General features: G+C 52.0%; 1 protein-coding gene across 3 annotated transcripts in view; it reads right to left on the minus strand.

Annotated features, from left to right (window-relative positions):
* Positions 1 to 6454: 6454 nt before the first annotated feature.
* The window catches only part of CCDC22 (coiled-coil domain containing 22), a 942388-nt gene continuing 923448 nt past the window's right edge, over positions 6455 to 25394 (minus strand). For all 3 annotated transcript variants that reach the window (XM_069645264.1, XM_069645266.1, XM_069645265.1), the window contains one exon: positions 6455 to 7361. In XM_069645264.1, coding sequence (XP_069501365.1) covers positions 7248 to 7361 — 114 coding nt within the window. In that variant the 3' untranslated portion in view covers positions 6455 to 7247. The remainder of the gene's footprint in view (positions 7362 to 25394) is intronic.

The raw sequence follows: 25394 nt of genomic DNA on the forward strand, positions 1-25394 counted from the left end.
CTCCTTTTTGTCCCTGCAAAGTAATTTCATAGATACTAGGTTTCTCCCTCTCTTGATAAGGCATATACTCAATTGTGACTGCCACATAGAATCATGTAGGCACACAGGAATGTGGAACGTCAGGCCTGCACACCAAAACAGCACATTTCACACCCACATCTGTCTCTAGCCCCGTATTTGCCCCCTACTCTTTTTCGCAGAGCTATATGCCTGCCAAAAATATTGAGCTGAGCACTATAGAAGACAACTTTACATTAGGTTACATTGGTAGTTTCCTCAATCCTTAGTATCTTATCTGTGAGGAATGGGGATGGCATGCTCTAGAAATTTGGTTAACCGAACTAAACAGAGTCTTCTGCACTACTGAAATTCTCATACACTTTAGTTGCAATGCATGTTGTCACCCCACCTTTGCTAATGCGTCAACCATACAGAAATTCCTTAGAGAGCACAATTAAGATAAAGGACGTTACCTACAGGTAAAACAGCTTTCTACCATGGGAATATGTTTTAGATTCACATGATGTTAAATAAACAAGTTACTTACCTGTAACTGTTGTTCTCCAGCATGGGTCTGGCATTGATTCACATGCTCAAGAATATTCCCCGTTGTCAGGCCGGGAATCCTCGGTAAAGAAAAAATCAGTATCAGTTTCGTTTCTGATCTGTCTGTAATCAATCACTGGTCTCTGGGTCATACTGCCCCCAGCCAATGACTGCCCTCTCCCTAAGCCCCGCCTCTGGCAGCCATCCTCAGATTTGGTAGCACGTAAAGTGGCAGTATGACCAAGTGAAGAGCCGCAGAGGGGTAGGAAAAGGGTTTGCATGTGAATCCATGCCAGACCCATGCTGGAGAACAACAGTTAAAGGTAAGTAACTTGTTCCTTCTCCAGCATGGGGTCTGGCATGGATTCACATGCTCATGAATATAAGAATACATAGCAGTACACACATGCACAACCACGGGAGGTGGCAAAGGCTCAATATTAAGCATTACATCAAAACTCAACATTAAGCATTTCTTACCTCCTCCCCAGGCTCACCTTAAGCGAACAGGTTGCGCAGCACTGCTTGGCCGACCCTGGACTGCTCCCTGGAATCCCGGTCGACGCAGTAGAATCTCGTGAAGGTGTGCGTCGACCTCCACGTAGCAGCCCTGCAGATGTCCAGCAGGGGCACACCAGACAGGAACGCCGTGGTAGCAGCGACCGCTCTGGTCGAATGGGCTCTCGGGCGGCCGGACAACGGTCGGCTCGCCAACGTTTAACAGTGCATGATGCAGCGGACAGCCATCTGGAAATGGAAGCCTTCGAGAGAGCCTTCCCTTGGTTCACGGGTCCAAAGTTCACAAACAGCTGTGATGTCCTCCGAAAACTCTTCGTTCGGTCCACGTAGAACTTCAGCGCTCTAGCTACATCCAGCGAGTGCAAAGACCTCTCGGCCGGCGACGAAGGCGACGGGAAAAAGACTGGTAACACCTAGGGCTCATTGAGATGGAAGTCCGACAGCACCTAGGGCATGAAGGAGGGGTGCATCCTCAGCACTACCCTCGTATCGTGAAAGGTCAGGCATGGAGGCTTGCAGGATAGCGCCTGGATCTCTCCCACACGTCGTGCGGAGGTGATGGCCACAAGGAACGCTGTTTTCCACGACAAACTTCAAAAGGGCCGAATGCAACGGCTCGAATGGAGGACCCATGAGCCTGGTCAGCACCACGTTGAGCTCCCACGCCGGGGCTGGTGCCTTCACCGGCGTGAATGATCGAAACAGTCCTTTCATAAATTCGTTAACCAGGCGATGAGACCACAGGGATGACCGCCCTGCAGTCCTGGTGCATCGGGAAATCGCTGCCAGGTGTATCTTGATTGAAGTATGAGACAGTCCAGATTTGGCTAGCGACAGAAGGTACGGCAATACTTGAGGGGCCGTAATCTGCAGAGGGTTAATCTTCTGTGCACGGCACCAGATAGAGAACCTCTTCCACTTATGTCCGTAGCACTTGAGAGTTGAGGACGCCCTGGCCTTCGCAAGAACCTCTCTGCAGTCGGCCGGGATATCGTATCCTCCAAACTCTAGTGCCGCAGGAGCCAGGCCTGCAAGTTCAGCGACTCCGGGTCGTGATGAAGAATTGTGCCTCCTTCTCTGGAGAGAAGATCTGCGTCCGTCGACAGCTTGACTGGTGGGGACGCTGACAAGTCCAGAAGGTCCGGGAACCAGATCTGTCTCGGCCACACCGGTGCGATGAGGATCATTCTGCACAGGGACATCTTGAGCTGGTTGATGAGTCGGAGCAGCAACGGCAACAGAGGAAACGCATATAGGAACAGGCCGTCCCAGGGGAACGAGAAAGCATTGCCCATGCTCCTCGGTTGGGGAAACCTGCTGGCAAACCTCTGGCACTTGGAGTTTGTCGCCGTCGCGAACAGGTCGATCCACTTGATCCTGGCGTAGTTCCCACTCGTGGCACGAGCGCAGCTCTCTGCTGAGTGAGTCGGCGATGGTGTTTTTTATCCCTGCCAGATGAAACGGCACCAGAAACATCCCTTGAGCAACGGCCCAATGCCACAGGTCCTGGGTTTCCTTGGATAGGGCCGGATGTAGAACATCGTGGTGGTGTTGTCGATGAAGATCCTCACCACCTTGCTCTTGAGGGACGGGAGATGAGAGGGATCCTGTGCTCGAAGCTGCCCGTCGCTTGAATCCAGCGGGCGTCGAGGAACTCCTGTAGAGGGCGCATCCGAAGCCTGCACAGGCGCTCGAGATAAATGCAAGAGGACATCATCCCAAGGAGGGACTTGATGGACCTCACTCTGGCCACGTCCGTGGCCAGCAGACGCTGCACCTTGCCTAGGACGGCCTTTGTGCTTTCCTCCGACGGCGAGGCCAGACGTGCCACTGTGTCGAGCTTGGCTCCCAGAAACAGTGCGACTTGAGAGGGGACCAGGTGGGACTTGGGGAAGTTGATGGAGAACCCCAGGTCCGTGAGCAGCAGGACGGTCTTCGTTGTGTGTTCTACGGCGAGCTCCCTTGTCCTTGCGCGGATGAGCCAATCGTCCAGGTAGGGGTAGACGTGGATCCCCTGCAGGCGCAGCCGCACCACCACTGGAACAAGGCACTTGGTGAAAACCCTGGGTGCCAACTTCAATCCGAACGGGAGGGCCGTGAACTGGTAGTGCCACCCTTGGACCACGAACCTGAGGAACTTCCGGTGCCCTTTTAGAATGGGAATGTGAAAGTATGCATCCTCCAAATCCAACAATGACAGGAAATCGCCCTCCTCCAGCTGCCCCAGCACATGCTGGAGGGTGACCATCCAGAACTTCTGTGCCTTGATGTACTTGTTCAGTCGTCGCAGGTCTAGGATGGGTCGCCACCCTCCTGTCTTCTTTTTCACGAGGAAGTACCTTGAGTATACTCCGGCGCCCCGGAGCCTCTTTGAGACGAGCTCGATGGCACCTTTCTTGAGCATCGCCCTTACCTCCAACAGCAGTTGAGGGACGTGGTTTTCTTTCCTGGCCACGGGAGGAATGCGGGGGCACTTTTTTAGAAATTAGAGGGCGTGCCCCTGGGCCAGGGCATCCAGCACCCAACGGTCGGTGGAGATGGACTCCCACACGCTGACGAACTTCGCCAGCCGGCCTCCCACCGGGGTGCTTCGGTGGGGGCCCGACGCCACGGTCGGTTCAATCTTGCTTGGAGGACGCCTTGCCGCCTTAGCCTCCCTGGCGACGACGGCGGGATCCACCCGACTTCCCTCGTCCTCTATAGGCTTCCTGCGACGAGGAGCGGCCCGCTTGGCGGTATGTAGAGGAGCCACCGCCGAATCCCTTGGAGGCACGCTGCTTGCCTCCGGGGCCCCGAAAGGACGGCCTTTGTTGCTGGAGAACTCCTAGGGCCTTAGCTGTCTCCGTGTCCGCCTTGATGGCTTGGAGAGACTCATCCACTGTTTTCCCAAACAGGTTGTTCCCATCGACCGGCATGTCCAAAACCTTGGCTTGTACGTCCTGGTGGAAATCTGTCGCCTTGAACCACCCTCGTCGTCTGAGGCAAACGCTGTTGCCTAGCTGGCGGAAACCAGTGTCGGCAATGTCCGTTGCCACCGTTATGGCGTGGTACGACGCCACCTCGCCTTCCTGCAAGATCTCCAGGGCCTCAGCCCTCTTGTCTGGTAGGAAGTCCAACAGGGGGGGCGATCTTGTACCATAACTCCCTGTCGTAGCGGGCCACGATCGCGAGGGCGTTGGCCACCTTAATCGTTGTTGCTGCCGAAGAGATAACTCGCTGTCCCATTGTATCCAGCTTCTTTCCTTCGCCGTCCGGCGGGGAAGTTGACGTTGAGGCCGATGCCCCCCCCCCGCTTTCTTCTTGGCCACCGCTGAGACGACCGAGTCAGGGGTCGGTTGCACACTAAGGCACAAAGGGGCCGCGTCGGGGACCCGGTACTTCTTCTCGTACCGATCCCTCTTGGCAGGCGTCGTAGACGGGTTCTTGAGAAGGGTGAGACCCTCGTCGCAGATGTCATCCAGCAGAGGCACGGCGAGGACTGTCTTCCTCTTGGCCTTGCGCCGTTGGTAAAGGAAACCTTCCTTCTCTTCGGGGCAGAGCTGAAAAAGCTCAGATGCCCTGGCGATCATAGCGTGGAAAGCCCAATCTCGTTGGGCGGGGAGGCCCAGGCTGAAGGCGATAGGAGCTCCGCCCCATCGTCGCCGCCATCGTCATCTGTACCCGTCGTGGCCGTGTCCGTTCCCGTGTCATCCCCAGGTACGGGGGACGTGGGCAAAGGCTGAGCAGGCCGCGAAGGCTGAAAAGGCAGGGCTGGATGGGTCCGTCTTCTCTTGTTTGGGGGACTTCCCAACGGGCCTGGCTCTGGCTCCTCCGTCGGGCCTGGTTTCGGCTCCTCCGTCGGTGGTAGGGGCAATCTCGTCCTTATCTCCGAACATAAGGATTGTATTGCCAACAAAATGGCCGCCGAGTTGTCCTGCGGCTCCGGAAGCGACGGGCGCGACTGTTGACTAGGAACCTCGCCGGCGCCGCTGTCGCTCTCTTCGTCCCCTTCGTCGGGACCCTCCCGTGGGACCGTCAAGGCCCTCCAAGACTTCAACCAGTGTCCGTGTCCACAATGGCCACCGGCCCCCCCCCCTCTTTTTCTGCCAGGGTCTTCACGGGGGTCTTCTCGATGGGCCTGAAAGAGGCTTCCCTCCGCGGTGGCAGGGAAACTCTGGGCCCCAAGGTCGCCTCCCCTGGTGTAGCCTCCTCAGGCTGTGCCAGGTCCGCCGCGACTTCCTCGATAGAGGCCTTGGCCGGGTGAATCAAGACGTTCACCACCTTCTGCGGGCCTGTGGCCTTCACCTTGGGAGGAGGGTCACCGCCTCGGTCCCCCTCGGCTGGATCCTTTGAGGTCGACCGGGGCCTCTCCAGAAGCTTCGCCAGGTTCTCGGCCTTCCTCTTCCCTGAGCCGGAGTGTTGGCTCGTGGTTGATGGCACTGGAGAGGATGCGCCCTGCCTGGCAGCCGAGGAGCCCGACCATTCGGCGCTCCCGGTGCCTGTGGACACGCAGTGCTTTGCCTTCTGTTGGGCCCCCGTCGCCGGGGCGCCTTCCCAGGACTTAGGAGACCGCTCAGACTTCTTCTTCTCCTCACCTGACGGGCTCTTTCCTTCCAGCCAGTTGGAGAGACAAAGGTGTCGGTCCCTGATGGTCCGTTCCAACATGTTCCCGCAAAACGCACAGTCCTTCTCCACGTGCGTTTTATCCTCATGAAGGCAGTAGAGACATTTCGAGTGCTCGTCCTCCTTGAACACATTCTGCAGCTGGCATCCAGGGCAACCCTGAACAGCTTTCCAGGCGTCGAGCTTCCTTTCTCCTGGGCCATGACCGGGTAGGCCGCAGAAACTTCTGGACTCCTCCAAGAAGCGTAACTTGACGAAAACTTCACCCTTGAGGGGTGTAGAAAATCCGAAACGGGTCCCCGTTGATCGGATGTAGAAACGGTGGAGCTTGAGGCTCTATTTGACCGAAAAATGAGAAAATCTCTTTGAAAAAGCGCAAAAATGCAGCAAAAGCCCGAGAGCTAAACACGAGGACTCCCAACACTTGAGCGTGCAGTAAAAATATGAGGATGGCTGCCAGAGGCGGGGCTTAGGGAGAGGGCAGTCATTGGCTGGGGGCAGTATGACCCAGAGACCAGTTATTGGTTACTACTAAGAAAGACAGATCAGAAACGAAACTGATACTGATTTTTTCTTTACTGAGGATTCCCGGCCTGACGACGGGGAATATTCATGAGCATGTGAATCCATGCCAGACCCCATGCTGGAGAAATAATATTACAATGTTAAAATCTCATAGTGGCAAATATACATGTAGAACATGAATGTGAAAAGGATTCACACTATGGAAAATAGCATACTTAGAATCAGGGCAGGGTAGAGAGCTTACAAAGACAGGCAAGACACATTATGACAGGTGTGGATTTATTTTTGCATTACTCCTGTAATAATGCAATGTGTGCAGCTATTTTAAGCTCCACCTAGTGCCAGAAAGGAAGCAGCAACAATCACTCTGGGAGCATGTAGAAGTGTACAGAAGTGGAGGGCACTGCAACTGTGTGAAGGAGTTACTGCGCCTATTTGTGAGACAGACTATGTGACACTGAAGCCCCCTTCAAATGGGTCAGAAAGCAGCCAAACAATGTGTTACATTGGCTAACATGGGCCTCCCTCCTTAAACAGTTAACACCTTCTGTGGATTGCCTAAGCTCTTGTACCAGCAGAGCAGAAGACACTGGCCATTGCAAAACTGCATGCTCTGCTGCTTGCAGGGTTGATGTGTTCTCCTCGATGTGGAATGACTCTCCCCATGTGTGATGAATTCCAGCGCAGGAACAGATTTTCAAAAGTTTCATTAAAGAATTGAAAATGCAGAAATATAGGGAAGCAAGGCAAGATCACACCCAGATAACAGATTTTCTCCCAGGAACTTCCCAGGAACGTAAAAAGGCAGTCAGGCAAAGGCAGCAGCATGTAATTAAGCTGTTGCTTAAAATTTGATCAACGCCCCAGTCCATACCCAGCTAAGGCAGTTCCCTGCAAAGTGCAATCTGGACAGGGAGGCACAGTATGGACGGCTCAGATTATATATTGGTTGCACGGGCATCTCTTCGCAGACGGCAGTACTATCTCTCCAGTTTAGCCCATCCCTGACAGTTTGGCCACATTAAGCATGAAAGGACACAGCAAAGAGCAAGCTCTCAGGACTCCTTTGCCCGACTCAGGAGGGATGCATTCTCTTGCTTGATAGCCCGGTAATCACTCAGAATCTTCTCCAAGTTACTCAGTGTCTTCTTCGTGGTCTCTGTCTCGATCTGGAGTTAGAGACAGAGAATTATGAAAAGGAGAAGTTAGAATGGCCCAATACACATTTTGTCTCACCAATGAAGAGAGGATCTGATACATAGGACAGATAAGTAGAGCTGCAAATAGTACACAAATGCTTCCAATTCCATCCCCAGTATACTGGGACCGATACTCCCAGCAGGTTGACAATAAATTGGCAACCATACCTTCAAGTTTGCCCTCAGAACAGATCTACTTTTGCTCTGGATGTTAGTTATATATTCAAATTTCTTGCAAAATATTGTTATCTACTGGCTGGATTGAGAATACTTTACATTTAGAAAAAATATTGTATGTGCATTGGCAGAAGTGTGCGTCTACTATCTGACACGCTATAATACTACTTCATTTGATGCCATTTGAGATTATTGTGGAGATCAACCTGCAACATATTGCACTAATGACTGGAAAACAATTTGTATAGCCCACTAACCAAGTGAGCACGCATAGAGGGCTGATTCAATATTGTCTCAACTATTGGAGAGTTCCATCTCCAATTACACAAAACTAATATTAATAGAGGGTGTAAGCAAATGCCTTATTCAAGTTACAGGACTATCTGCACAAGTTGTAGGTAACAATCTGAACGTGGCATCAATCAAAATTTGATTGAATAAATACAGCCCAACTATTTAGCCCCAGGATTAAATGGGTTCTATGTAATTGAAACATAGAGAGACAAGTGTCTCTCGGTCATAACTAGTATAATTTTTACAACTCAAGTAGGATTTCAAGAATTTATTGAGGGATAGTTCTATAAGCCATTGATCATCAAGCTATAGGTATAGGCGAAATGATACTCTCATTTAACATACTTGCGCGGAGTAGTGTTCCTGTCCCCGCACGAGAATGAGCTCTGCACATGCAGGGCAGTAGTTTCCCCCCCTTGCGCATATGTCGGTAACCGACCTAAGTGAGATCAGTGTCTCTCCAACGCGTGTGTGGAAGGTAGGTGTACATCACACATGCACGGCTTTTAGAAGCCCATATTTAAGGACATGGTCTCCTCCGGCTCGGTTGCGCGGAGCAGACCACTGCAGTGATACAGACAGCGCTATTGGGAGCGCGATAAAGAGAAGAGGCGGCTTGGTTAGGCTTTTGAGAACACTCTTTCTTAATGCCCTTAGCATTTGACAAACAAGGGGGAATCTGATCCCTTTCATATAATCCATGTAAGGATACAGAGTGGTATTAGGGCAAAGTATAGGGATTGTTATCCCACATATGTAATCCACTTAAGGATCCAGAATGGTAATCAATAACTTGGGTGCAGCAAACAGTCATGGTAATTCATATCATGATTCTTTAGGTAAAGCAAGAATGCACCAAAGTTAAGGAGCTAGAGGGAAACAACCCATCGGATTTGCAGAATACAATCAGTTAGGAAAAAGGAATGCAACCTGCAGTTGTGTGTCAATCATGGAATTTTGTTTGGCAATCTTTTCATCTATACACATTCTCCATCATAGATCATCTGATTGACCTTGGACCTTGTCCAAAGTAATGTCTACAAGATTTATAAGAGAAAGGTAAGGCAATACCTCTCCAATGCTAGATCAGCAGGATTTATGGCTTGTCTGTTCACGCCCGAGGTGTATTGCCCACGCAGTGAGAATATGAGTTAATGAGGATTGCCTGGAAGAAACATGGATGTTGCAGATATGATTTCACCAAAGGTGGTTGTACCAATGTGATTGTATGGGAAATATTTAACTCTCATATTAATTTGGTATACATTTATAAACAATGAATCACGCAGGACCCTGTTGTTATGATCTCAGAGTTAATGAGCAAAGGAATGGAATATTGAGTGAATGGGTATTAACTATTCAAGTAATTGGTGTAGACAAACAAAATATTTCTTTTCTTTCTTCCTTCCATGTCACCACCTGATTATGTAACCTTATCCCGCTGTTGTGGAACGATCCTTGATTCACTTGTTATGCAGTATTTATATTATCCAAAACATTTTCCTGATTGAATTTGAAAATTCATGTTGGAATTGTGTAACATCATATGTTGAATACTGTGAATTAATGTAATGTAAAAGAGGTGATATATTGGCCCTGATGAAGACCTGCGTTTTCAAAGGTCGAAACACGTGTTGGTAGGAATATACCAATCACCGACAGAAATTAAATAAGGATCTGAAAACTGAACAGTTTACTGAGATCTCTCAATCGCAAGAAACAAATGAATACAATTGTTAATCAAAAGTGACTGTATACTTGGAGAGAATGGAATAATACCTGTCCATGCGCAGTGGATAAACCAAGCTATAGAACAAACACATATGCAAACACCATCTTAGAAAAATGGCAGCCTTCCTAAAATGAAGGCCCAAGCGTGGTAAATAGTATTAGATGCATGATGATTAGGTCCCTCGCATGAGCACGAACAACATCCCCACCTGGGCCAGGTCTCACATAGCCCATGAAATCCTCCATTGTTCCAAAGAATTACAGGACTTTGCACACAGGGAAGAATGCGCCTGGCAAGGTAATGAGAAGGGAGCAATGCGCCTCTTGGCAGTACCATCCTACAAGGCAGATAGTAAGGCACCTGCCCCCAATGATCCCGGCATGAGAAATACAGCTTTGCAATGCTTTTATCCTGTCCCTACATGCCACGGTATCATCCAAATCCATAAAACTTTTACACCCCTCGCTACATAACTAAGAACAGAAGGCAAGGCTATCGCACCTTTATAAATGGGTCATGTGATTTGTGCACCGCGATGCAGGTTAACCAAATTATAGCCCAAAACTAAGGTGGAGGACCTTGGGAGTTGCTGAGCTGCCTTGGAATGAATGAAGCATGTGAGTTTGTGTAACCTCAACTTTCCTACAGCTCATCGATATGTCTGTCAGATATTCGCAACATTGATAAAATAGCATTACATGACAGTAACAAATTAACTGTTGGACCAGCTTCACCACGGATGACGAGACCAGCAGCACCCACGTGGATGGAGATGGACAGAAGAAGATGGACCAATGGCCCGCCATCCCATATGGAGCAGACCCTATATGTGTAGTGCCCATCCAATTGGGATGGTAGAATTGTACTGAAAAGTATGACATCATGAGTGACACTGTTTGTAGTCATATGGCACTGCAAATGTTCCCAGAGCTCAGAGCGTTCTCGTGCAGAAGAGTCCTTTGCTGATGTTTTTTCTAGTTTGTGGAAATAAACACTTGTTACCTTTGCAAGTGTATCTTGGACCTTTTTCCCTAGCGGGTTCTACTTTTTCTGGCGTGAGCGTACAGGGGCATGCCTTCATTTTGTGACCCTGACGTGCCTGCAGGGGTCTCCAGGTTGCTTCTCCAGAGGGGCTGCGCCAACTTGCGATCAGTCCCCCAAAGGCGTAATATCGAGTGGTTTACAGGAGCCGCCTTTCCAGAATTCCTGTCTGCTCTCTGGAGCGGGACAGGGCTCCGGAGAGAGTGCGAGGTGGTGTTGGAACCCTGCGACGTAAGAGTTCGGCTGAACACACGCATGTGAGTATACTCTTGCAAGTGGTAACAAGTGGGGAAAGTGGATATGGAAAAAAGTGGGGGAGTTTGTGGGCACGTGGAGTACAAGGTTATTGGTGAGGTGTGGTTGTGGTTTGTGTTGTTTTTATTATTAGTTAATTTTTAAGGAGAATTGTATGGAAAGTAAAACGGAGTGTTAGGGAGCCTCCCCGAGTGATGGGAGAAGGTGGAACCACTTATATTGTGTAATGGAGGAAAAGAGAAATACATAGTAGCCCCGCATAATTAGTGGGCTCGGGAACAGTAGTGGATGTTGTTTTAACTTGTTATTTTAGCTTATTGTGTTCGCATCTTTTTTATTGTGTAGGATGCAGGCCCAAGGAGGGGCAGTCTGTAAATAGTGGTGTGTTAAGTGAGTGAAGTGTCAGAGTGGGTGTGTTTGAAGCTGAGGGGAGGGAAAAGTAATGTGGGCTGACAGGGAGGAGGGAACAACAATTCAATTGACTGACTTTTGCAGCGTGCGAAGTGCACGATTAGCTGGAGCATAGGCGCTTTATAGCGCATACCCCGCATCAATGGGAGGGGGAAACACCCTTTTCCCAGGGCCTTGTACATTGGGAGGGGGAAACACCCAATGTACAAGGCCCTGGGAAAAGAATGAGAAGAACCACAAACAACGGGTGACAAACACGTGGGGGATGCCCAACTCTTGGCCAGAGCAGGGCAACCCACATTAGGGAAAACACAAGAAAGGGGTGAAAACCCCTGCGCCATGATGCGCCATGATGAAGATTGTGTGGTGGGCTGCTGGACCATGAGTCCCAAGAACTTGGCAGTCACCTTTGATGACTGGGCTTTCAGGAGGGCGTTGTCAGCGTTAGCTACAAATAAGTTTGGTCCGTCAAAGGGCACATATAGCAGCCTCAAATGGATGTCAACTGCACACCCAGACGTCCTTAGACATGAATGGTGCCTGACCACAGTGCTAGTGGCCATAGACCTGCCCAAGCAGTCCGTTGTGTCTAGGCCAAATTGCAGCATCTACTGTGCCGCCTCCTTGCCGTCTGAGACCAGGGACAGAAAGCATCCCATATCTCGCCCTATGGACTCACCCTCTGGAACATGCTCTGACGCACCGGCTACAGACGGAGGCCAAAGGAGAACTTCCCCATGGTACAAGATGCATTCACGGCTCACAGTGCTAGAGTGCTTGACGTAAACACCTTCTTGGCCGACCCGTCCAGTCTTTTGATTTTCCCTGTCTGGTGGAAAGGATGGAAAGGTAGAGGTCTTCAGGCTTGCAGTTTCGACCTGTACCACAAGGTTATTAGATGATGCGTGGACAGAGAGGAAAGGTGGGTTCAAAGGTGTATTTTGGTGCTTCCTCGCCAGATCCCTGTACACTGGGACAACAGAGGCCGGTTTCTACCACAATTGGGGCTTCAACCGCCATCATGAAGGGCAGCAGAGTCTCTTTCTTTGGAACAGCATGTCACCACTCCTGTAGAACTCCTCAGGGAAGTACCTCTCTTCCCTAGGACCCATGGGTTCAAAACCAAATGGGACCAGGTTGCCTTTCTCCTTTCTTGTTGTAAATGTCATACATTTTATGACATTGATGCATCTCTGGGAAGTGGGGCATATTCCGGCGGAGCGCACAGTGCAGATGATGTTAAAGAGGAAGACGAAGCCTACCAGTACCGAGCGATCTTGCTCTCCACTTGGGTCAGGCACGAGCCCGTAGGCATGCAAGGGTGGTCGCCTGAGGGTACTGCGATGAATCAGCAATGATTCCCCCCCAAAACCTAGGCCTTCCTCATTTGGCTGGGGGGAGGCAGACGCTTCCTGATCCCGACCTTGTGGGTAGAGCTCTGCAGGAGGATCACCTGGGGAAGGAAACAGGTCAAAAATCCCGACCCCCATTATTGCGCCCAAGCAGAGCGGGGGGGTGTCCCCCCTCCTTGGGCGCAGTAACGGGGGTCGGAGGTGTCCCCCGCTTACCGTTGTGGTAAGCAAGGGATAAGATTTTTAAAAAAGGACCTTGCAGCGTCAGCACCGCCCCATATAAGTGGGAGGATCTGATGGCGCAGTGGTACAAGGCTGTCGGTGGCGTACACATGAGTGCGCCGCAGTAAAGGTAAGGGGGGGTGTGGTTTTCAGGATTGTGGGCCGGGGCAGGAGGGCAGAAGTGATCTATCTGATCACTGCGTCGCGCCATGTTTGCAGTCGACATTTACGGTGCAGTGATCACATAGATTTGTCTATTGATGGCCTATTGCAAGGCAGAAGAGGTTAAGAAAACAAAATCATTAGGGAGTTCAAGTCCCACAATTTACCCAGTACTGGGACGAGGAAGAGGGATGCAGATGAACCAAGATGCAGGAGTGGTCAGCTAATTATTAAAAATGACCTACACCTGAGGGAAACAGAGGCTTAAAAAGGCCCCCTCAGGTGCAGGTGTGGGAGAAGAAGCAGAGGAAGCAGTGTTGTAGAAGACAGTGCGAGGCGTACATGCAGTGGTCGGAAGAAGTAGAGGAGAAAGAAGCTGCCAGGACCAGGTTGAGCCCTGAGAGGGTCTGTCTCTAAAACTCCAAACTGCAGAGGTTGTGCAGCGGGAAGCTGTTAGGACAGTTTTTCTTAAGTCCAATTTAGTAAAACCATTCAACTGAGGCAGTACTAGACTCCACTCTTCGTATAAGGCTATACCACCCGAGTTCAGCGTAGTGTGAGGAACTCATGATGGCAGCAGTAAACACAGACACAAGGGATCACAGTTAAAGTGTGTTTATTAAACTGTAATTACAGGGTGGAAAAACACCTACCCTAAAACTAAATCTAAGACGGGAGCAACCTTCGAACATCAAATGAAAAATAAGGCAGTCCTTGTGGCGTTGTGTCAAATAAAAAGGCCTATACTAACAAAAACCTATTGGCAATTCCTTAGAGCCAATTACAGAATGAGTGTGGGATAGGGTTTCAATAAAGAAAGAAGTGTTCACAAATAAGTCCGGATGTGATTGCCAGTGTTCTCCCTTCCCCACGTTTTGAACACGGGACAAGGCGGATCACCCGAGCACAGCACATGCTCAAGCTTTCCCAGCACGAGCTGACAGTTCTGCGCCAGTAATGAGGTTCATCGATGGTCAAGTCTCTTAACAAAAAATTCTCTTGCCTTTGAGGGCCTGATGTTTTCAACAAACACAAAGTTATGTTTCACGTATACTTCGAGTGATGGCTTCGCCCCTGGGTCCCCCCCCCCCTCTTCCGGGCGTAGACCTCTCACCAATTGTATTCAACAAATCAACTAAACAGTTCCTTTCTCAATGAACTTTGGGGGATGACTTTTCACCCCTAGATCTCCCTCGGCCGGTCTAGAACCCCAAATGACAAGGGGAACATTGGGTCCTTGACTTGTCTTGCAATACTTCTTGTAGTCACGAATCTTAATGTCTTTTCAAAGGATTCAGTGTGGATATCCCTTAATTGGGTTCACGCTTTCCAACCTTTGCAACACACTGTTCATGCGTTCAAGTGGGATTCATTCCCTTAGCTTTCCGATCATCTGTCGGTCAAAGACTTTCAACGGTACAGAGGATTTTGCAAGACCCCTGTATGACCACTTTGACCTCTTCTCACCTTTTCCCAAGGCCTTCTCACCCAGAGTTTTCTGCGTGAGCACCCACGTGGTGTCGGACTTCTCTGTTGCTGGTTTTCCCCCTCTTTCGTCAATAGTATCCTTTATGCTTTTGAAAGTTCAAATTAGCAGTTGGCTATTTTTCGTTAAACACAGTTTGGTTTCTTATCGACACTCCCCTCGACTCACCGGCTGTGATGAACTGCTTGCATTTCTTTCTCTTCGACTCAAGGTTGGTACCACTGAGACCAGCGTCTTTTCCCGGGTTGGTTATCAGCAGAGGAGGGTCTCGGGTAGCATAGACATCTGCTGCAACACATGCCTGCTATTGTTTGAAGACTTATAATTCTTTCTGCAGAGGTTTCACTGGCCTTGGTCGGAAAGGGCAAGGTCGATTGTCTCCTTTCACCCTCTCGGTCCGCGCCGTCTTTCACCTCCTCTTGAACTGCCGTGCTGCGTTAACTCTCACGTCGTGCAGTCTACCTTGCTCGTCCTGTGCTCTTGTGCTCCGCCTTTCATCCCTGTGGGAAAGGGCCATCGGGTGTGTGTGATTCTGGTCAATTACCTGACCCTTGTATCGGGACATGGCAGGTAAACGGCTCTGGTGTTAGTCCATTGTCTTTCGTGTTGTGCGAAAGTGTTTGTGTGGAAAAAGGGGAAAGGGCAGTGTTTTGGAATATCCTACGTGGTAGGATGGGGAAAATGTGTTGAAAGAAGGGGGATACCGCGTCTCACACATCGGTCTCCCACTCCCCAAGGACCCCCTTCCCAGGTGCTACTCACTGGTCCACCCCCAGGAACTGCAACCAATAGCGATGGCTGTGTCCTGGCCACCTGGATGACCGATCCCCGGGGACTAGCTAGGGAGATACCTTCGGGTTTCTCACAGTAGACCGAGCAGCCAAGCTTATTGTAGGAGGGAGAGAGGGCTATAGAATCAGTACAATGACATTGTATTATACATATGGTCCAAAGAAACACTGACACACTATGTATTGTAAAAATATAGGGTTTATTTTATATACAAGCAGACCAAGAGATTCTTGGGTAAGTACGTACTATCATAAAGCATATAAACACATTATAAAAACACAACACTATGCTTTAAATACACAAATCAAAGCACAGACATTATTTAGAACAGCTAACAGTATTTCTAGGTAGGTCGGCCCTTTACATACACATTCAGTATAGGGCACACCTATTCTTGGGGAGTAAAACCTTAAGTTACTTTCAGATTACTTTACAGTAATACAAGGGTAGTAGAGCCAGTCAGTTATGCAGTGACACTCAACGAGGAAATTACATAGTCAACCAACGTGCAAATATACCTTTCTGAATAGTGGAACACAGATTCAAGGAACAGTACATACTTCTACTGCTTGTGTGATAAATTAGAAGTTACTCACCGTAGTGACTAACATACTCTTAGTCCCTAGTCCCCTTTCCTCCATACTGTATGGGTGTCCCTTCCAAGGGACGGGAGACAGAACCTTTTTCACCAGAAAAATCCCTCTTCCCCTTTAAGTTTAGAGGCGCGCTGGGGTGCGGGCCAGGGAGCATGCGCTAGCCTGACTCTGTGTCATGATGCCCGCTCCCGGGGAGCCGGTTCAAGCCCTGCGTCCCCGAAAGCGGACATCCAGTCCTCAAGGAAGGACCCAGCAACCCCATATAGGGGCCCTTTGGACAGTGTCCTGGCGCCTATGGCGCCAGGCTCATAAAAGACATCAGTCCTGGCGCCATAGGCGCCAGGCTCATTATGGGAGTGCTTGGTTGCACTTACCTGATGCAGACCATGCTGCAGGATCCCGGCCTCCTTGAGGCCTGAAAGGAACTACTTAACCTGTGGGACTAATTTACCATCCGGGCGTGGTCGGGGAAGGATACATACCCGATTGGAGGAAGGATACATACCTGGAACTTCTTCCAAGGCTATTTAAACCCCACCCGAACAGCCACACGTGCTTCGCGTTGTTCTGCATCTAGCAGCTGGACGCTCACCGTGTCTGCTCCTGCATCCTGACTTCTGCCATGCTTGCCAGCATCCTGGATCACCTGCAAAGGAAGAGAAGAAGAGAACAGAAGAAGGAAAAGTCCTTACCTGCTAAATCCGCATCCCGGAGACATCTCGCCGACAATCCTGAAAAGGAGAACAAGTTACTTTCTTACCTGGTAACGTTCTTTCGATGGGATGGTCCGACGACGTATTCCATATCTATGACATGTAATCACCACAGCTGTGCTGCTTCGGAAACTTTTTTCGGCGTCTGCGTCCTGCGTCGATGACGTCGATGCGCCGTCGTCGAGGGCCTCCCCCGAAGTCCGACGTCATCCGATGTGATAAGTAGGACGCACGACGCCCGTAGCCTCAGTTGTAGTTTTTTCCCCCAGAACGTGTGACACTAGTCAACTGCCAGTCAGACACAAAGCCTTGCGGAACGTAAGCTGCAATCGCAAAAGAAATTCTGCAGCGGGGAAGGCAGGGCGGGAGCGATATGGAATACGTCGTCGGACCATCCCATCGAAAGAACGTTACCAGGTAAGAAAGTAACTTGTTCTTCGAGGGGATTGGGTCCTCCGACGTATTCCATATCTATGACAGACTCCCAAAGCAGTACCAGAGCAAGGAGGAGGGAAAGAATTTAGAATCAAGATTTAGAATAGCCAATCAAATAGCAGAGCAAAGGACCGCCTTGCCAAAGGCCAGATCCTGTGCTCGGATGGAATCGAGGGAATAGTGATGTACAAATGTATGTACTGAAGCCCAGGTGGCTGCATCACAGATGTTGCGAATAGGAACACCCCTCTGCAGGGCAGTAGACGCAGCCATACCCCTGGTAGAATGGGCCCGCAAGCCAGCCGGTGGGTCCTTACCCGCCAAGCGGTAGCACTCCGAGATGGCCAAAATAATCCAGCGAGACAAAGTCTGTTTCGTCACAGCTTGCCCCAAACGCTTTCCAGCGTAACCAATAAAGAGTTGATCGTCCACTCTGACCCGGGACATGCGTGAAACATAAAAGCTTAAAGCTCTCCTAGGATCAAGCCTATGGAGCCTCTCCTCTTCCTTACCAGGATGCGGAGGAGGATAGAATGCCGGAAGAACAACCTTCTGGGCCAAATGAAATTCCGTCACTACCTTCGGAAGAAAAGAAGGACGAACTCTAAGGACAACCCTGTCCTTGTGAAATACAGTGAAGGGAGGCTTAACTGAAAGTGCCTGTAACTCACTCACTCTGCGAGCGGAAGTAACCGCAACTAAAAACACAGTTTTCAGAGTTAACAGCCTCAAAGGGCAAGAATGTAAAGGCTCAAACGGAGCACCCATAAGAAACTTAAGAACCAGGTTTAAATCCCAACCGGGCACCAGGAAAGGTGACGGAGGGAACACATTAGTGAGCCCTTTCAGAAACTGTGAAATCAAAGGGATTTTAAAGTAAGAACACTCTTCAGACGAGCGTTTAAAGATGGACAGCGCCGCCAGGTAACCTTTAACGGTACCCACTTACAAGCCCCTGTGGGCCAAAGAAAGTAAAAAGGACAGAACCATGGGGATGTCACATGCAAAAGGATCCACATTCTGAACTCTGCACCAGTCGCAGAACTTACGCCAACGGCAACGGTACAGAGACTTTGTTGCTGGCCTTCGGGCCGAAAGCAACACCTCCATCACGTCCTCAGGGAGGTCCCAATCCTTATACCTCAACCTTTCAGAAGCCAAGCGTGAAGGTTGAGGGATCTGACCTCTGGATGGAGAACCTGACCCCCCTCCCGTGAGAGCAGATCGTCTCGGTAGGGAAGACGACGTGGAGGGCAGATGGATAAGTCGAGAAGGTCCGGGTACCACGTCCTCCGAGCCCACGCCGGGGCAATGAGGATCATCCGGGAACCGAACTTCCGTAACCTCCGCAGCACTTGCGGGATGACGGGGACTGGAGGAAACGCGTACAGCAGCGGGAATGACCAGTCCACCACGAACACGTCTCCTAAGGCTCCTTTTGGAGGAAATTCCCGCGAGCAAAACCTTTCGCACTTCCGGTTGACACTGGAGGCGAAGAGATCCACTTGAGGGGTCCCCCAAAGGGCGAAGATCTCCAGGAGAATCTCCTGAGCCACCTCCCACTCGTGAGAGATTGCGCTCTGCCTGCTCAGAGCGTCCGCCGTCACGTTCTCGTCTCCGGCCAGATGAACTGCCGAGATCGAAACTTCCTGCTGGATGGCCCAGAACTCGAGCTGCATCGCCTCCCTGCACAGAGGAAGTGACCCTGCCCCCCCCTTTTTGTTGAGGTAGTGCATGGCCACTGTATTGTCCGTCAGGATCAGGACACTCTTTCCTCGCACAGTCGGCAGAAAAGCCTTCAGTGCTAGCCTGATGGCCCTCAGCTCCAAAAGATTGATATGGAGTCTGGACTCCGACGGAGACCAACGACCGCTGACTGTCAGCCCGTTGGCATGAGCTCCCCATCCCGTGAGGGATGCATCCGTCACGATCGTCACCTCCGGCCAGGGAAGCCAAAATGGAGCCCCCTTCATCAAGTTGCCTTCGACGGCCCACCACAGAAGATCCCGGGCGACCGAGGGCGGCACCTGAACCGGGTCCGACATCCTGCCGGAGGACTGCGACCATTGCGTCTTGAGTGCCCACTGCAAAGATCTCATCCGCAGGCGAGCCTCTGGCACCAGAAGAATGCAGGATGCCATGAGGCCAAGCAACCTCAAGAACTCGAACGCAGGGAGCGTCTGGGCATGCTGAAACTTGTGCACCATCTGCTGAATGTGAAGAGCCCTCACCTGGGGAGGAAAACACTGCCCCAGGGAAGTGTCGAGCACTGCTCCGATGTACTGGAGCCGCTGTGTTGGCGTCAAATGGGACTTCTTTAAATTGAGGGAGAAGCCCAGCCTGTGAAGGGAGCGGCAGGTGACGGACAGATGATCCAGGACTTGCTCGGGAGAGCTCCCCCTGATCAACCAATCGTCCAGGTAGGGGTAGACGTGAATCCCCCCTTGCCTGAGATGCGCTGCCACCACCACCATGAGCTTGGTGAAAACCCTCGGGGCGCGGGTCAATCCGAACGGCAGGACCCGAAACTGAAAGTGCGAGTCGCCAACAGCGAACCTCAGGTACTTCTTGTGCTTGGGATGGATCGGCACATGGAAGTAAGCATCCTTGAGGTCGAGTGACACCAACCAGTCCTGAAGCTGAAGGGCCTGGAGGACTTGAGAGAGAGTAACCATCTTGAACTTGTCCTTCCTGAGGAGTTTGTTCAAACCGCGCAAGTCCATAATGGGTCTCAATCCCCCGTCTTTCTTCGAAATCAAAAAATAAGGGGAATACCATCCCTTGTTCCTCTCCGCTACAGGCACCAGTTCTATGGCGCCTTTCTCCAGCAGGGCTTGAATTTCCTGCGCAAGGAGCGGATCCGGACTCTGCAAAGAGAGGTTCCCCGGTGGATCGTCGCGAGGCCTGTGCCGAAAGGGAAGACAGTAGCCGTGGGTTATGATCTCCAGAACCCACACATCTGAAGTAATGGCTTGCCACTCTACAAGATGCTGCGCCAGCCTTCCCCCAACCGGCGAACCATGGGACATGGCCTCACGACTGAGTGGGAGCGGCTGCGGCGTTACCTGAGGGCAAAGAGGCAACTGCCCGAGCGGCCTTGGCACCACGGGTACCCTGTCGTCCACCTCTGGTACCCCTGCGGTGGCCTCTTTGACTGCCAGCTCCTCTCGCTTTACTGAAGGATGAGTAATAGCGAAAGGAACCACCCCTCCACTGCTGTCCCCTAAGACGAAAAGGCGGAGGTTGGCGAACTGCAGCGCCCAACGACTTCGCTGCAGCTTTTGAGGTCTGCAACCTCTCAAGGCTCTCGTCAGCCTTGCTGCCAAAAAGGTGTTCACCGTCAAAGGGCATGTTGAGGAGCCGGGACTGCACATCAGGAGCAAATCCCGACTTCCGCAACCACGCAAACCTGCGTATCACGGTGCTCGCCGCCATGGACCTACTGACGCATTCAGCTAAATCCAAACCCGACTGAACAGATTCACACATGGCATCCTTACCATCCTGGACCATAGCAAGGAAACCATCCCGTTCGTCCCCTTCGGGAATATGTTCAGCCGCCAACGCAACACAGTTCCACAGAGTGTGTGTGAAACGAGACAAGGCACAAATGGAGTTGGCCGCCTGAAGCGCCATACCACCAGAAGAAAACACTTTCTTCGCCCAGCCATCAAAACGTTTGTCGTCCCTATCAGGAGAGATGGTAGGGTACGACGCCTGCTTTGCCGGGGCCGTGGCCGCCTGCACCACCAAACTCTCTGGAGTGGGGTGCCTGGTCAAGTAGCAGGGGTCGCTACTGGCTGGACGGTATTTCCGCGACAAGGATCTGCCCACTGCCGGGAGACTCTCAGGAGCAGTCCAAGCCGCCGCCACCCTTCTCTGTAAAGCCATATGGAACGGCAGTACCGGGTCAGTTGGGGGACCAACATCAAGGATGTCCGTCAGATCATCCTGCACAAACTCCCCCGGGGGAGCAGACCATCCCAAGTACTCGGAAACCCTAGCCATAAGGCGCCGGTACGAGGAATCGGCATGAGAGCCAGGCTCAGGTCTACAAAACTCCACCTCCGGAGAGGTGTCCAGTCCACTGGCATCATGCAGTGACTGTCTCAAATCGTCAAACTGACTATGGCCCGAGACAATTTCATCTGGAACCTGACTAGGAACCAGGCCATCAGAATCCTCATCCGCCTCTGAAATATAGTCCAGGTGGCGAAAAGAAGGCACCCGAGAGTGCTTGCTCTTAACCAGAGCCTTCCTAGGGGGTTCTCCCGTGCCACTGGGTACCTCCGACACGAAAGGCGTCGATGGCGTCGAGCGAATCGGCGCCGGCGTCGAGAGAACCGGCATCGGCGCCGAAAGGATCGGCGCCGAGGAAATCGGCGTCGACGTCAGACGCAGCGCCTCCAGCATCGGCGGCGTCGACACAGCCCTCGAGGCCGGAGCCCCGAGCGTGTCCCTCGACGACCCGAGCGTCGACGGCCTCGACGACTTCCTCGAAGCCGGAGCCTCGAGAAAGCCTGTCGACGCCCTCGACGCCTCAGACGTCGATGTCTTCCTCGAAGACTTCACAGGTGCACACGGTCTCGAACGCGTCGAGGACCGGGACCTGGAACGGGTACGGCGACAACGAGTCTCCTTGTCCGAACGGGACCTCTCCCGTGACTCGTGCCGACCACTCATGCGAGCGGTGTCTCTCGACCTCACACGACCGACCCCACTCGGGGGCGCGGACGGCTTAGTACCCTGCGACTCAAGAATCGCCAGCATTTTCTTCCCGAAGGAAGCCCATTCCTCCGGCGTCGCACGGCTGGTGGGGTAAGCGACATGCCGGGCAGAGTCCTCCGAGGAGGACCTGGAAGACGACCGGTGTTGGCGCTTCCGAGAACGCCTCGAAGAGGCTGAGGAGTGGCGAGACCGACTCCTAGAAGGAGACCCACGAGACTTCCGACGATGACGCGGAGAGTCACCCCTCGAATCATCCGTCGAAAGCCCCGCAGACTTCGACTTCCTGGGCTTGGACACCCGACCTACCGACAACTTCTTACGTTCGCGTAAGGCTTTGGACGTGAGCGACTGGCAGTCATCCGTGTCGTGGGCCTCCCCGAGGCACCAGAGGCAGGCGTCGTGCGAGTCCGTCACCGACATCTTGGACCCACACTCCCCGCACTTCTTGAAACCCGGACGCGGGGTCGAAGACGAAGTAGAAGACATCTTCACACGAAGGATTTGCACAAAACGAACAGGTTCGAAGAACCGAGAAGAACAGAACTCCAAAGAGTCGAGGCGTGAACCGAGAATCACGAAGCAACACGTTCGCGGAAAAAACGGAACTGAGGCTACGGGCGTCGTGCGTCCTACTTATCACATCGGATGACGTCGGAGGAGGCCCTCGACGACGGCGCATCGACGTCATCGACGCAGGACGCAGACGCCGAAAAAAGTTTCCGAAGCAGCACAGCTGTGGTGATTACAGGTCATAGATATGGAATACGTCGGAGGACCCAATCCCCTCGAAAAACTTTTATTTAAAAGCTCATCGCGTCGATCGCTGCAGCGCCGCATTCCACTCACCTTTACAGGGCGCCTCCATGTCCAGCAGCGATCATCCGGATTCGCAGTCATGCCCCAGCGCCTAGGGAGAAAAAGACCAGGACAAAAGGGGAGAGAGAGAAGGGAATAAGGAAAGCTAAATCTCCATGTTAAGACTTACCTGTTGATTCATTTCCTCTTCATTTCGGGTCCGCGCCACATCCTGGCATTTCCGGACCCCGGCCCCTAAGGGGAAAAAGAGACATCAGCGTAAATGAGCGAATGAAAAGACATTACCAAAAAACGCTCATTAAAGACTTACCTGATTTCTACAAGGATTTCACCTCTCATCTCGGGTCGGTGCCTCTTCCCCGGCATTCCGTACCCCGGCCCCTATGGGGAAAAAGACACTAGCATTAGTACATTAATGCATGGACACAAGGGGAATCTCTTATCAAAAAACGTACCTGGAAGCCAAGCATGTTTGGTTCTCACCAATCCGAAAATCCAGTGAAGTAACTGGATACCAACGCGCCCCTGCATCAGAAGCAGGATGGAGAGCTCGTCCTTCCAGACCCTAAGGTGAGACGCTACGAGGAATCACAGAAGGGTTTCGAGGAGGGTGAGAGGGGAAAGTGGGAGGCCGATTGCATTACCCCGCAGACAGTTAATCCCCTATTTTCACCTACAGAAGGATACTTCTGCGAGCCAGACAAGCCAGATTTGGGGGCCCGGTCCAGTCCGTCTTCCGAACCCTGCGCATCACCTTAGAAGAGGTCAGCAGCGCGAACCAGGCCAGCGTCTCCGTGGGAGTCAGGTGAGCGTAACACTCCGCCCTCCGGCGCCACACCTCAGTCCCCATTGACGCGTCTACAATAGATTTAACATTGCCTAATGACACCAGTATTATTAGGGGGGAGGTTGGTGGGACGCATGGAGGAAAGGGGACTATGGAATAAGAGTACGTTGTCACTCCAGTGAGTAACTTATAATTACTCTTACGTCCCGTCCCCATTCCTCCGTACTGTATGGGCGATTACAACTGATTGTAGCCCCAAGGTAGAGAGGAGACCCTCCTTAAGCAAATGGGTTCCTGAGAACCGCCTGTCCGAAAGCTGCATCAGTTCCAGAGCCGGAATCCAAACAGTAATGCTTGCAGAAAGCCGAGGGAGAGGCCCAAGTGGCCGCCCTGCTTATGACTTGCCAAGGGACATGCTGCTGGAATGCGATGGCCGTTGCCTTGGCTCTGACTGCGTGGGCATGCATGTTGGCTGGGAGAGGCTTGTGCTGGCCCTCATACGCTTCTTTGATGGCAGAAACCATCCAGCGGGATATGGAAGCCTTAGAGGCCCGATAGCCTAATCTTGAGCCTCCGAAAGTGACAAAGGGGGCGTCCGATTTGCGGAAGCCCTTGGTCCTGTCCAAGTAGAATTTCAGGGCACGCCTGACATCCAGGCAGTGCAGCACTCTGTGCTTCGTCCTTGGGATCGGGGAAAAACATAGGAAGGACTATTTCCTCGTTCAAGTGGAAAGCAGACGGAACCTTGGGCAGAAATGCCGGGTGTGTCCGCAGGACTAGCTTTTCCTTGGTGAAAGGTGGCATATGGCTCAGAGGAGACCAGCGCCTGGATTTCGCGGACTCTACAAGCCGAGGTAAGGCCGACTATAAAGCCGTCTTGATGGTGACCAGCCTGTCGTCCACGGACGCCATTGGCTTGAACGGTTTGTGCGCCAGTGCGCCCAAGACAATGTTAAGGTTCCACAGTGGGTGCGGTCTCTTGACGGGCGGGTAGAGCCTTGCAAGACTCGTCGGATGTTTCTTGATAGGGTTGGAGGAGGAGAAAATGCCCTCCTCCGAGTTCCTGTAAGCCCCAATGGCTGCGAGGTATGTGCAGTAGGTGTCCACCTGCACGCCTGAATGAGCGAGGTGCGCCGAAAAGGAGAGCACGTCGTCCAAGGTGCACGCCAGGGGGTCGATTCCCTTGAAGTCTGCCCAGAGGCAGAATCTGGTCCATTTGCTTTTGTACTGGACCCTGGTAGCTTTGCTCCTGGCGCCTTGTATGATCTCCAGAGAGGCTATGGTGCCGGAGCGTTACCTGCTCAGGTACAGGGCTGTGAGGGCTAGTTTCCCTGGCGCAGGGTGGATGACTCTGCCCCCCTGCTGTGCCAGAAGATGTGCTGGGCCCATCGGTAGGTGAATCAGGGGCACTTCCGAGAGACTGAGCAGCTCCGAAAACCATGGCTGGGCGGAAAGGCGTAGGCTTTTGTGCCAGTCCACTGGAGGTGAAATTGGTCACCCACAGAGCAGGGGCCCTGACCTTGCCAGGATGCGAACTGGGTATACTTCTTGTTGTGCCAAGTGGCAAAGAGATCCACCTGGGGGTGAACCAACCTGTTGAAGATCTCCTGAAAAACGAGGTTGTTTAGCTGCCACTCCTAATTGTCCGCTCCCAGCCTGCTGAGACTGTCCGCTTCAAGGTTGGATTCCCCCGAGAGGTGGACTGCCGTGAGGTAAATGTCGTTTGAGGGCCCACTCCCACATGCTGATCGCAAGTCTGCACAGAGCAGGGGATCTGGTGCCTCCCTGCTTGTTGATGTAGTACATGCTGGTCGAGTTGTCTGTCTGGATGAGGACAACCTTGCCCCTGAGAAGTGGTAGGAATGCCCTGAGCGCCAGCCAGATGGCGTTCAGCTCTAGCCAATTGATGTGGAATTCTTGCTCCTGTCGAGTCCAGGTGCCGTGGACCGAGAGACCGACCAGGGTGGCTCCCCAGCACTCGAGCGAGGAGTCTGTGGTGATCGT

Source organism: Ambystoma mexicanum, chromosome 2p (assembly GCF_040938575.1).
Source record: "Ambystoma mexicanum isolate Mex_15411 chromosome 2p, UKY_AmexF1_1, whole genome shotgun sequence".
NCBI classification, from domain to species: Eukaryota; Metazoa; Chordata; class Amphibia; order Caudata; family Ambystomatidae; genus Ambystoma; species Ambystoma mexicanum.